This window comes from Xyrauchen texanus, chromosome 6 (assembly GCF_025860055.1).
Source record: "Xyrauchen texanus isolate HMW12.3.18 chromosome 6, RBS_HiC_50CHRs, whole genome shotgun sequence".
Taxonomy (NCBI): Eukaryota; Metazoa; Chordata; class Actinopteri; order Cypriniformes; family Catostomidae; genus Xyrauchen; species Xyrauchen texanus.
Window position 1 is genome coordinate 25,009,958 of NC_068281.1, and position 13,774 is coordinate 25,023,731.

General features: G+C 36.8%; 2 protein-coding genes across 2 annotated transcripts; both read left to right on the plus strand.

Moving 5' to 3' along the window:
* Positions 1 to 2,644: 2,644 nt before the first annotated feature.
* LOC127645197 (transmembrane protein 59-like) lies at positions 2,645 to 7,429 on the plus strand. Its single transcript, XM_052128733.1, has 8 exons — positions 2,645 to 2,878; positions 3,086 to 3,191; positions 3,299 to 3,393; positions 3,599 to 3,751; positions 5,152 to 5,224; positions 5,473 to 5,605; positions 5,741 to 5,858; positions 6,760 to 7,429. The coding sequence occupies exons 1-8, from the start codon at positions 2,726 to 2,728 to the stop codon at positions 6,913 to 6,915; spliced, it is 987 nt and encodes a 328-aa protein (XP_051984693.1). The 5' UTR covers positions 2,645 to 2,725; the 3' UTR covers positions 6,916 to 7,429.
* Positions 7,430 to 8,215: 786 nt separating this feature from the next.
* Positions 8,216 to 8,933, plus strand: LOC127645679 (low-density lipoprotein receptor class A domain-containing protein 1-like). The gene is made up of 3 exons (XM_052129359.1): positions 8,216 to 8,336; positions 8,458 to 8,586; positions 8,785 to 8,933. The coding sequence occupies exons 1-3, from the start codon at positions 8,216 to 8,218 to the stop codon at positions 8,931 to 8,933; spliced, it is 399 nt and encodes a 132-aa protein (XP_051985319.1).
* The last annotated feature ends 4,841 nt before the right edge of the window (positions 8,934 to 13,774 follow it).

The following is a 13,774-nucleotide window of genomic DNA, read 5'->3' on the forward strand; positions in this document are numbered from 1 at the left end:
TGAGATTTTAGATAAACATGCAAGTTTAAGACATATTGTATAAAAGCTACAAAATATTAAAATGCAATATATTGATGATAAATTAGGATATTAGAGGTAATTTTATTTTAAAGGGAAAGTTCACACGAAAATGAATAGTTATTTTCTCCCCATTGTTACTTCAAACCTGCATGGCTCTCAAACCTCTCTGGAACACAAAAGCTGTACAGACAATCTCAGTCTTAACTGTTTTTACTTTTTAACCTTAAAAAAAAAAATGGCGACTGAGGGCTGTCCATCTGCTTTTGAGTTCAACGCTAGGGTTTGGAACAACACGAGGATGAAGGAATTCATATTTTGCCGTGAATTAACACATTAGGTTATTTTAATCATATTTTAATTGTTAACCATCGCTAATAACTGGCTGTGTCTCATTTTGAAGGCTGCGAGCTAGGTAGAACTCGTCCTTTGAAGGCTGCAGTATACAGTATCCTCTAAACAAGCCTCGTTTAAACGAGACGGCATTCCTAGGCAAAAACTGAACGTGTCATGTTTGCTATGACAGCAGCCACTCCTTACAAGCACGAGCGCAAGGGAACAAAGTTCCTTTGGAATGGAATATATGAGGTACATTTTAGGAGATGTATAATTATGTGGAGAGAAAAGAAAATAGATTTTACATGTGTACTTTTAGTCTAATACTATATTTTAATTCTACATTATTATACATATGATATACTCTAAACCCATCTACTGAGGTACTTCAACTTGGGAATTAACATTCCTTGGCGTTTGAACATCATAATTTACAGGCAAATTAGCCTTTTGTTTTTTTTTAAAGACATTTCAGTTAAAGCAAAGAATTGTGGGTTGTAAGTGCCCACGAAGGATACACCTCATGCATCCGAATTCTCGAGAAAGTAGGTCGCAGTCGAAGGCTGTATTAGAAGTGTCCTACACTTTTTTATTTGTTGTTGTTGTTGCTTTGGCAATACATTTATTCGTGCAATTCAAACACTATACAATAACTGTAATATCTCTATTAAATTACCCTTTGGGACCACCCAGATTTAATATAAGCAGAGGAGTCAAGCAAGGTGATCCAGTATCTCTTATTATTTTTGATGGTCATGCAAGTAATGTGTCTCAATATTAAAGTGAATACATTTCAAGGCATTCAGATATTTGATCATGAAATTAAATGTTCCCAATTGGCAGATGATACAGCTATATTTCTAAAAAACGAAAAAGAATTAAAATTGCCACTTGAGTGTCTCCATGATTTTTCTTTAGTATCTGGGTTAAACATAAATATTAAGAAATGTGAATTATTTGCTCTCAAAAGCAGACCTGATTATTTGTATGAACTCTATGGTATACCAATTAAAGACCAAATCTCTTATATGGGTATTACAATTTGTACAAAAATAATGTATAGGCACAACTTTCCCCTCACAAATGTTTAATTTGGAACAATAAATACATTAATCATGGGAATAATTCCTTCTTTTTTTTTTTTTTTTTTTTTTTTGACAGTTGTGTCTATAATTTAAATATATAAATATAATTTATTTGTGACACAACTATTTAATATTAATGGTAATTTTCTTACTCTGAATTCTCTGAAAAATATTTCTTCCCAGTATCTTTTACCTAATTTATGACTGTGATTTATGCTATACCTTTTGAACTTATTGAATTATTAAACTATAACATTGCTCTCCATCAGCCAAAATATTTTGGAATGAAATATTTGGGAAGAAACCTTTAAAATTACAAGATATTGTGTGACCAGTAAGATTCGTGAGGTCTTCTTTAAGATTATTCACAGAATTTACCCTGTTAATGTTATCAAGTTATTGCAAGATTTAAATAAATGGTGGTGGCGTAGTGGGCTAAAGCACATAACTGTTAATCAGAAGGTCGCTGGTTCGTTTTCCACGGCCAGCACCATTCTCCAGGTTGATCCGGGGGGATTGTACCTGTAATAAATGCACTGCAAGTCGCTTTAAAACGTCTGCCAAATGCATAAATGTAAATCTATACAAAAATGTTTTGGTGTGATTGAGAATATATTATTAAGATGAATACGGGTATTGATAGCCTATGCATTTAAGGAAAGACGGTGTTTTGTTTTATTTTTATATAGTAAAATTGAACATAAAACATGGTATATTATAAATTTACTGTTGATTTATGGAAAATGTTTTATTCATAAATGTAAATGGTCGTCACAGAAACCAATGTTCACACACTTCAAAATAGAAGTAAAATATGACTTTAATATATTAACTGGAGTAAAAAAAAACAGTAAAGAACTAAAAAGTATGAACTTTTATAAAGCCTTGAATATTCCCTTTTGAATCTTAATATTATATGCATTGTATATTTTATAATTTATAGCCTTTAGAATTATGTATATTGTCGATATACCTTTTTCTTAGTTTGTTTTTATTTTATTTCTGATGCTTTCAGTTGGTTTGACTGTCATGTTATGTTGATTAAAGCAATAAAAAAAAATGTGACCTACTTCCCTTTTCTGAAAAGAGACAGCTTCGATGACGTATGCAGCCCACAAACGCGACCTTCGGAGGCCGCAGCATTCCAAACGACACGCAGCCGCTGACTGTGCATCGCATGCGCAGTGAAACGCGACGTGAAGAGCGCGTTTGCATGTCGCTCTCGCGGTATCTTCGTCACAAACAAGGAAAAGATTCGTTTAGTCGATGTTTGGTGGTTCTCAAAAATGGGAGCGATAAAGTCCTTCCGGATTTTGCTGAGTTTATGCTGCATAATCGTGAGCGCCTCCGGATCTTCCGATGTGTTCGATAGTGTTTTGGGAAACACGGCGTCTTGTCATAATACATGTCAGATGCACAGTTTGCACACTTATCCACGGGTGAGTGCAAGCTTTCCTGCAACAGCGAAGCATTCAACAAGCTTCGACTTGTTTAATATTCAAAGAAATATTTTGACCAACGTTATTGACATTTTGACCCATTAATTAAACTGTTTAAGAGATTGCACTTTGTAACTGTGAAAATAGACCGTGGGAAAGGCGGAATGAGGTGCGTGTGTTTATGTGGCCTGTATGTGTTGTTGATAGGAGGAAACTCTGTACGCCTGCCAGAGAGGTTGCCGTCTCTTCTCCATCTGCCAGTTTGTAGGTGACAGCAAAGATCTCAATGAAACCAAATCTGAATGCGAGTCAGGTAATATAAAGTAGTATTTTTTTCTTAACTCCTCAAGCTCTCGCGTTCTCAAAGAAAGAAATAACATTGCAATTGTTATGCAACCTGTTATGTTTGTCTTCCCGCAGCCTGTCGTGAAGCATACGCCCAGTCAGATGAGCAGTACGCATGCAATCTAGGATGTCAGAGTCAACTACCATTTGCAGAGCAAAGAATGGAACAGGTAATGTGAGGAACATATTTGAATACACAGTCATCGCCTTATGTATAGTACAGTTGCCTGCTTGCATGATCATCTACAATAATTGCCTCTTTGTCTGTTCATACGCTTTATGTCTAAATATTATAATTTCCACTTTTATTTAAAAATGCTGATGGAGGATGTTATTTGAAGTAACTTTTTTATTTATTTATTTTTGGATGGGAAGTTGATGACAATGTTGCCCAAAATCCATCTCTTATACCCGCTGACACTGGTTAGGGGTTTTTGGGAAGAGATGATGAGTCAAGCCAACAACTTCATCACCTCGTCTTGGACATTTTACCTCCAGGCAGATGATGGTAAAGTTGTCATTTTCCAGGTAATTTTGTAATAACGTTATGTTAAACTTTTACTGTTGGGCTTTCTCGTTCATATGTATTGTTAAAAAGAATTGTAAGGTGGGTTTTTACTGCAGTTGTTCAGCCCTATGACTGCCAAGGTGACTGAATAAATGTTAACTAGTGATGAGAAGTCTGATACTTTTCCGTGAACTTGTTCTTTCGGATGGTTCATTTAAAAAAACTGATTCACCAGGTCATTTACTTCATCACGTTATGACTCTACTATATAATGCTAATATGCCATCGCAAACACAATCATTAAGCCATATGTAAGGGCATATTGCTGATTTATAACATTTTGTTTAATTAAGTTATAATAATAAGGGTGTTTATTGTCATCAGTCTTTCATTCAGTGATCTTACAACACATTAAAGTTTTGCACCTAAAGCACCCAATACTGACACTGAGATACAAACGTGGATGATCTACACATTTTTAAAGCATAAAAAGTGATTAAATGACCTACAGTTAATGTTCACATCAACCATCAGAACGGGGAAAGATTTGATCTCAGTGATTTGGAGCATGGCATGATTGTTGGTGCCAAATGGGCTGTATCAGTACTGTATGTTTAGTATCAGTCAGTTGCTGACCATTTAAAACAGAATAATTAAAAAATAAAATAAATAGCTAAATAAACATCAGCAGTACTGAGTTTAGTATCATTCAAATGCTGACTATTTTAATACTGCCAGTCAATTAGGGGCAGGTTGTAAAACAAGAAGCATTTACACCTGGCGAGTCAAGAGATAAACAGCGGGAACGGTGTTATACTTTTCAGCTATACATGTTCAGGGGAAACTTTCAATGGTGGAAAACCAGACTTATAAATATTAAATTTTATAAATGCAATGACTGGAATTGTTTGGTTGAAGGGGGTACAAAACTGTGAATACTGAACAAAACAGTTTGGTGAATACATGTTCACACATGTATTCCACTCAGCTGACAAGGGATGAAAGTAGCTACGTGTTAAAGATGGATGTTGTTATTTACTTTCCAGCATTGTGTCTAACCAACTAGGTAACAACATGGTGTGAAATAAACACCCAACAGAGACAATCCACCACTGCACCGTTAAATCGGTCGGGCACTAATTTGACTATGTTTGACAGTATGATGTGCAGAAAATAATAATATTTCATAAGATATGAAAATGGAACACTTCTCATTTGTCAGCAAAATAAAAAAGTTTGTTTGTTTTTGTCCAGACTGGAGAATCAAAAGTATGCCAAAATATGTATTATTTCAGTGACTTGAGCAAGCAAACAGTATACGTCTGATTTATTTTCTTTCTGCATGGCAATACATGTATAATAAATAATAAAGTTTATTTGAAAGTGCCATTGCTTAAGTTTTGTTCTCTTATACTTGCAGTCGGAGCCGCAAGTTCAGTTTATCCCTGAGTTTGAGTTTCAGAAAGAGGAGACAGATGAGGCACGGAGCATTTGTAAGTGATTAAAATGACTCCCTTCTACGTCTCTTTGGGTTTTTCTCTTTTCCTCTATGATAAATGAACAGATTTTGAAAAATGTCACAGTTTTACTAGTTTCTCCAAGGGCCTCTTCTGACTAGTCATTACTGCTTTCCAGCCCAAGTAATTATGATAGCATCTCTTAGCATCATCAAACTGTCAGTGACATAAAATAGTTGGTTTCAAAATCACACCATTGATTGACCCCTTGTGTTTTTTCAAAGTTGCAAATCGGGAAATGTACAATCCTGTTTATAAAGACTTTCCGAGGAGCTCCATCCAGGAGAGAGACAGAGACATGTTCATTGATGGAAGCAACTCCGAGGACAAGTACAACCTTTTCAGCTGCCTCTCAAGGTTGGTCACATCTTGATCTGTACAGAAAATCATGTTGGCCTTTTTAGTTAGAATGTACTGCAATTATTACATCGGTTGGCTATTTTGAATGTGAACCACCACCACCACCATCATCAACCACATGTTTGCTGTTAGGAACCCGTGGCTGCCTGGCTGGATCCTGACCACCACACTGATTTTATCTGTCTTTGTTCTAATCTGGATCTGCTGTGCCACAGTGTCCACAGCTGTTGAGCAGTATGTCCCTGCTGAGGTAAACTGCTTGACCTTTAACAACCTTATCATGGTTGTTATAAATGGGGATACACACAACTTAGTTTTGCTAATGTGGTTGTATATTGAGGCGATACTATCAGTAAGAAACTGAGTTTGACTGAAGATTGTTTATACCACTAGTTTTTCTTTTACTGATTATTAGAAAAACTTAATAAAATTAATCTGATATTTGAGGTATATTTTTACCTGATAAAACGGTTAAGGGGTTTTTAATATTGGGTCTATTGATAAATTCCATCTGGAGAGTCTCTAAAGAATTGCAGCCAACCACTACACCACCTGTTGTGCATTCAACAGGAAACAATGTATATTGTTGTATATGTATAACAAGGTAGATTTACTAAATAAGTGGTGTTTGCCACTTATCATTTGAAATCATTACAGTTTATATGTAACTGACAACAATTTAAGCAAAATTATTGATTATTTTCATCATTGTAGTCAGTTTTTTTTATTGTGTAAAGAAGCTGAAATAAAACAGTAATTTGTTACAGTAAAAAATCAGTTATTAGACACATCTAACACTTATTAAAAACATTATTGGTTATAAGTAAATTCTCCACATTGGTTGTAAAACAAACAATATTAGTTGATCTTTAGTGAGAAATCACTTTGAGTTGTTACATTCTTGCAGGATCTTTAAGAAAGACTTGTCAACAAGGCAAAGATTCAGTAAGTGGAAAACTCTTGTAATAGCTGTTAGTAGTATCCTGAAGCTATTATCTTAAACAGATAAGTAGTTATGATCTTGAGACAAGGGAATTGACCCAGTTTACACATGCAGGCCATTTAGTCATGCACCAACTAGTGATGGTAGCAACAAGTCAGATAAAAATGTGATCTCGGGTTGTGTTCATATTTGCTCTTTCCTTTATCAGAAACTAAGCATATATGGGGATATGGAGGACAAGAAGGACCAGAAACTGATGTCTTATGTGCAGTCCTCTCTGGTGATTATCAGATCTCCTAGGGGAGAGGAGCAGGAAGCAGGACCTCTTCCATCAAAGGTCAACCTAGATCAATCTAACATTTAAGAGTCTAGTAGGATCATCCAAAGGAACTCCTTAAGTCTTAATGATAGATATTTGGTCTTCTCAGTCCAAACTTTGTGATTGTTGCTTAAAACACTATATTGCTATTTACTATTAATATTTTGGTTTCTCCTTTTTCAAATTTGATAAGTATGGACTATGGGGAATATTTTCATTGTTTTGGCACTTTAAAGGCATTACCAATCATAATGAAAGCACTGTAGTGTTTTCTACCCATTTGTAGAGAGAAAGTGTTTTTTTTTTTTTTTTTTTTTCTTTTGTGTGTTCTTGGTGAAATCAATAACATTTTGTGATTTGTGGTACAACATTTGTGTTGCACAGTGAAATTTTATTTCGATTTATGCTATCTCAGAAATCTTAGCCATTGGTGGGTGAAAGTTTGTTGAACTGTTACAGAATCACTCATAGTAGAATTTCAGGCAATATAAATGAAAATATTTAGCAACCTCAGATTTGTCATCTTGAAATTGTTAATAAAGAAAAATACCAAAATGTGTTCAGTCTCATTTGTACCTTTGTTTCTACTAATCCAGATAAGATTGAAGTAGCCCTTGTTTTTGCAGCAGTACAGTGTTTGTGGTTAGTCATTTGTTTGGAACTGTCCATACTGTCATAATTTTTATTTGTGTGGGCATGTCAGTGCTGGCAACAAAGCTGTTTATGTACATGTGCTGATGTAGTTGGTAAGTTACTAGCTTGAAACACACTTCTGACCATTTATATAGACTTCTGAAGACTCCACGTTTTTTTTGAATGATATTTGATTCAAGAAGTGTATTTTGTAAATCAGATTAACTAGAGCTATGAATCATCTTTATCCAAATAAATATGAAACCTAACATGTCCTCAGGTAAGCAAATTATAATTGAGGCTACATAACACTTCAAACTGCAAATCGAATTGGGAATATATATACAGTATATTAGGGATATCTTTAATTCAGTAGTAATTGGATTTATACTGTTATTGATTGTCAAGCTGAGACAGTTTGATGACACAACATCTGAGAAAAAATGAAACACAAGAGGGAGGTAAGATGTACTTTTCTTTTGGACTTTTAAGTTCCTTTTTGTATGAACAGAAATATTCATTTGATCAAATTCATCAAGCTTAATTATGTTCTCATTCATTTTTATGTGGACAACTGTTTTTCTTACACTGACATTTTGTCCTTGTAATATTGTGTACATTGATTTTAGTAAAAATGAAAAATCTGCACTTTGTTTCAGACAATTGTGGTGTTTTTGTTTTGTTTTTTGGGATAGTAAATAGAGATTGTAGGATGCCACAAAATGGATCTGGATTTTTGTGTGATGACAGAGTAACCTGCATCCCACCTTCTTATCTTTGTAATGGAGCTCCCAACTGTCCCAGTGGAACAGATGAGGACAAGCTCATATGTAGTAAGCTTCATTTTGTTTTAGTAACAGAGGCACATGTAAATCCATACGTACTGTATGCTGAAAGTTCAGTGTTCAGTGTTTCACAATGTATTCATGCAAAGCGGGCCATTTTTTATTTTAGATGACCTACCAAACAACCTTCCAAGTAACATTATTTTCCGTTGTGGCAATCCACGCTTTTGGATCTTCGTTGACAAAAAATTTAATTTTATTAATGATTATGGAGATTGCTCGGATGAAACTGGAATTTGTAAGTCTTTTTTATTATATATAATACTAATTTGCAACATGTTTCCAACATTTCTGAATTAGTCTATCAGTCACTTGGGTATTTACTGTAGCTGTAACTATCACAAGTCGGTAAAGCTTTTAATCATGGTGATAATGCCCAGTAATTGATCATTCTGTCCTGTTAAGATTCATATACTAATTCTGTGCTTCTGGATAGACACAAGCTGCCCTTCCTGTGGAGCAGAGTGGTGGGCCTGCATCCCTGTGCGCTTTCAATACTGTTATTGTATACCCCGCAGTCTTTGTAGGGACGGAAGACAGCACTGTTTTGACTGGTCTGATGAACACATCTGCATCAAAGACTAAAATACAGACATTCCTCAAAATACATTGTCCTGCGTACAAGTCAGAATGTGTATTTTCCATTTTCACTATTGTGTGAAATTCTGCTGTCTGTCATAACTTACAGGGCATCCAGAAAGTTTTCACTTTTTCCACATTTTGTTATGTTACAGCCTTATTCCAAAATGGATCAAATTCATTATTTTCCTCAAAATTCTACAAGCAATACCCCACAATGACAACATGAGCAAAGCAAATGTAATAAATAAAAAACTTAAGTATTCACAGTCTTTGCCCTGACACTCAAAATTGAGCTCAGGTGCATCCTGTTTCCACTGATTATCCTTGAGATGTTTCTACAACTAGATTGGAATAAATTTAGTTTTAATTTGGACATGATTTGGAAAGGCACCCACTTGTCTATATAAGGTCCCACAGTTAACAGTGCATGTCAGAGCACAAACCAAGCGCAGTGGCCTCCATCCGTAAATGTAAGAAGTTTGGAACCATCAGGGCTGAGTTTCCCGATAACGTTTTCTCTTAGCGCGCTACGAACACTCTTAAGGTATAACTTAACTGAAGGTATACCATTTCTAGGTGTGTTCCTCGACCCATGCCTTAGGAAGCCGCTTAAGATATACCTTCTTACGTGCGACGTTACCCGGTGCTGTCCGTGGCGATGGTGCTGAATTTGTTGATATCGATGGCTCGAGAATCAATTATTCTTTCGTGCAGGAGCTGCTTCACTGCGTTATGTGAGAAAGCGGTGTTCTTTTTTAAAAGAAGCACTTCAGAAATAGTGGAAATTGCATTTATTTGGACTCATGGGATATTATAAAAAATTATAAATTACAAATTGCAAACTAAATTAAACCCTGGATATTTTATATAATTTCGGAAAGAGTGCGCGAACGCACAACCTCGTGCTCAAACGTGTCATGCGTCTAACCCACTACTGAATTGGCCCATACAAAGCTGTCGTGTGCGCTACCAGGCCACTTTGCCACCACGTCTGCAAACATCCCCCTGTGGTCCACCACCACCTGGACATTGATGGCCGCGAAGCCCTTACGACAGATGAAGGCCTGGTTGAGCGCTGATGGGTTGGCTATGGGGATAAGTGTCCCATCGACAAGCCCTATTATTTGTGGTATACCGGCAATGGCATGGAAGCTTTGATGCGCCTCCATCACTTCATGCCTGGCGGAAGGCATGCGGATATAATCTGTGGTATGACGGAGCAGGATGTTTGTGACTGAACGAACGCACCGCCACACCGAGGTCTTACTCAGTCCATATCCATCCCCAACCACCTCCAGAAAACTCCCCACTGCATAAAAACGGAGAGCCGCAAGCAGCTGTATTTCGGGGCTGAGGGGGTGGTTCCGTGGAGTTTGTCTTGACACATCCGGACTAATAAGATCTAAAAGCTGCTGAATTTGCTGTCGTGCCAGGCGAAATTTCTTTTGAATTGTATCTTCTGACATGGTAGCCAGGGGACTAAAGTTTTCGCGAATATAATAGTGCTCATACACTAAATGGCTTCGCGGATGGCGCCGTCTTTGATTTAGCACAACTATTCGCTGTATCGCTGCCATAGTTTGACCAAATTCCCCACCACAGTCATTCTCTTTAAATAGACGAATAAGCCTTTACTTTCGAATGGTTTGCCAGCTGATGTACCTTTGGATAATATAATTAAAAAGCTAACAACAATCAGTGTGATGACAATTTTATCATTTGCATGAAAACACTTGAATTAGCCTAATTGAACACTGGGTGTATTCAATTTAAAATAATATTCGTATAGATTAAGATGTAAAGAAGCTTTTTGCAGTGGTGCCCACTAGCGGAGTGAACTGCCAACAGTGAAAAGGTATAGCTAAGAGTGCTCCAGACCAACCTTCCGAACGTATGACTTACAGAAGGTATACTTAACTAAGAACGTTTCGGGAAATACGTATTAACGATAAGGTACAGCTTAAGGTGTAACTTAAGAACGACGTAGCGTTAAGAAGGTTTCGGGAAACTCAGGCCAGGACTCCTAGAGCTGGCCGCCTGGCCAAACTGAGTGACCGGGGGAGAAGGGCCTTTGTAAGGGAGGTGACCAAGAACCCGATGATCACTCTGACAGAGCTCCAACATTTCTCTGTGGAGAGAGGAGAACCTTCCAGAAGAACAACCATCTCTGCAGCACTCCACCAATCAGGCCTGTATGGTAGAGTGGCCAGACAGAAGCCATACATTCATCAGTAAAAGGCACATGACAGCCCGCCTGGAGTTTTCCAAAAGGCACCTGAAGAACTCTCAGACCATGAGAAACAAAATTATCTGGTCTGATGAAACAAAGATTGATCTCTTTGGCCTGAATGGCAAGCGTCATGTCCGGAGGAAACCAGGCACCGCTCATCACCTGGCCAATACCATCCCTACAGTGAAGCATGGTGGTGGCAGCATCGTGCTGTGGGGATGTTTTTCAGTGGCAGGAACTAGGAGACTAGTCAGGATCGAGGGAAAGATGAATGCAGCAATGTACAGAGACATCCTTGATGAAAACCTGCTCCAGAGCACTCTGGACCTCAGACTGGGGCAAAGGTTCATCTTCCAACAGGACAACGACCCCAAGCACACAGCCAAGATAACAAAGGAGTGGCTACGGGACAACTCTGTGAATGTCCTTGATTGGCCCAGCCAGAGCCCAGACTTGAACCCGATTGAACATCTCTGGAGAGATCTGAAAATGGCTGTGCGCTGACGCACTGAAAGCGACGCAACCTCTTCCATTATAATTAATAAAGCTTTCGAAACAGTATGTGTGCGATGTATGGATATAAACACATCATACATCTATGATGTTTAAACTGCATAAGGGTGAATTTTGCGTGAACTATATACAATATATTACATTAGTTTAACATATATCAAGAAATTAAATTTGATTCATTTAATATTAAAAAGAAGTTTGGTATGCTGTGAAGATTGCAAATAACAAACCCCATAATTCTTACCTAAAAAAAATTTAATTGTTCTTTTTGCCTTGTTTTTCAAGTAACCATGGGCGCATGGCTAGTACCATTAGCTCTATTGGGGTTTCTCACATAGCGAAATAGGAAGGTCACAAGCCTGGTGTCCTATTCCTTCCTGCAGATAGTCTGTGTCTATGGTTACTCCCTCTTCATCTACATTCCTGCGGTGGTTAGTAATACAATCTTTATACATGAATATGTGCATAATTATCACATCAGTTCAAAAATATGATGCATCACAGTTTGATGAATTGTTTTTCATCATTATTTGTTATTAAATCGCCGTTACAGCTTATTTACCCGTTTGTGTGCATTTATGAAAAAGATATACTAGGACTGCCCGATTTGGACAAAAAGGTCATATTGCGATTATTTTGAAAAATATTGCGATTTGAACTGCGATTGTGATGGTAATGTTTTCCACATGTTCAACTGCAAAAAGGCTACTGGGGTTTCACATTTGAGCCCTCTTAAAAAGAACCAAACAAACCTTTTTTCAGTTCAACCACAAACAAATAAATATATAAACAGTGAAACAGTCTTCTTCATATCCAATTGTTACCATCCACCGTGTACCTGTTTTTATCCATTTTGTGACAGGATCTCAGCACACTAATCATCATCAGTAGTTTTTGAAACGGTCAACTTGAATATTAGGGATGCTCCAATCAGGATTTTAACATCCGATACGGATCTCAATTTTCATCTCATCAATCGATACTGATCATTTAACTTTTTATCAGCAGCTGTCAAAACTGGTTTTATGTAAGCTCAATGTCACTGTTAACTACATTTCCCTGTTGGTAAAACCATAGCTGATGCCTAGTTTTTGCTGTCAAACATAATGTTGATTGATTGAATAATTCAGTAAATGCTAAATATAAATGTTACTCTTTATTCTAGGCCTTAAAAACTAGTAGGCTTATACAAACTATTCTTTACTGTATTTAAGATAGTCCTAAATGAGGCTTAATGTCAAACTGAAGTTGAACTGATAACTATTTGCGTAATTAAATTTAAAGTGAAAATATTGGTTAGTTTGTCACCATTTCATTTAATTATTTGTATTAATTATTTAAGTATATTACATTTAGCAATGCATTATATTATAGTAACTAAATGTTTTATATAGATTTATTATATGTATGTTCCTTTTCAATTTGTTGGATGTTAGTTCCGCTTTCACTTGTTTCCGTGGGGAGTGTAATAAGTGCGACACGCTCTCTCTCGTGAGGTAAACAGTGTTTCTGAACTCTACAGGTGTTACTGTTAATGCTGTTTGCTCAGCAATCATTTAATAAAGATGTTTGAATTATATCCCATCGTATTCTGCGATATTAATATGATACCTGTGCCTTGCAGAGACTGAGATGCTGCTACGACAGATAATAATAAAAAACACTTCACGCGGGACGCTCCAGTTTAGTGTAAATAAAGCTTTTAGCGCACATAAGCAAATGGAACCGAACTCAGAGCACTTCTGTTACTCTAAGCATGAGAGAGATTTGTGGAGCACAGAACTGCTCTGAAAACACTGTAACAATGCGCTAGTTTAATATAGACCGGACTGAGCAGCGCAAATAAACTTTGAAGGGAGCAGACTATTTATTTATTTAATTAAATCACAGCCCTTTGCCATTTAATAATCGCACAAGGTCATATCGCGGTTTCGATTTATATTTCGATTAATTGTGCAGCCCTAACAGATACTATGGATAATACCAAGTGAAAAGTTGAGGTGGTGCTCCATTGTGGTAGCTTTGTGTCTCTCAGGATTTGTGCTGGTAATGACATTCTGGCCAGCCATCAGGGACAATAAACCATGGATTAGAATTGCAA

Coding starts and splice junctions, on each gene's coding strand:
- LOC127645679 (XM_052129359.1), top strand. CDS start 8,216: ATGCCACAAAATGGATCTGGATTTTTGTGTGATGACAGAGTAACCTGC. Junction 8,337..8,457: donor TGAGGACAAGCTCATATGTA/GTAAGCTTCATT, acceptor TTTTTATTTTAG/ATGACCTACCAAACAACCTT. Junction 8,587..8,784: donor CTCGGATGAAACTGGAATTT/GTAAGTCTTTTT, acceptor GCTTCTGGATAG/ACACAAGCTGCCCTTCCTGT.
- LOC127645197 (XM_052128733.1), top strand. CDS start 2,726: ATGGGAGCGATAAAGTCCTTCCGGATTTTGCTGAGTTTATGCTGCATA. Junction 3,192..3,298: donor CAAATCTGAATGCGAGTCAG/GTAATATAAAGT, acceptor GTCTTCCCGCAG/CCTGTCGTGAAGCATACGCC. Junction 5,225..5,472: donor AGATGAGGCACGGAGCATTT/GTAAGTGATTAA, acceptor GTTTTTTCAAAG/TTGCAAATCGGGAAATGTAC.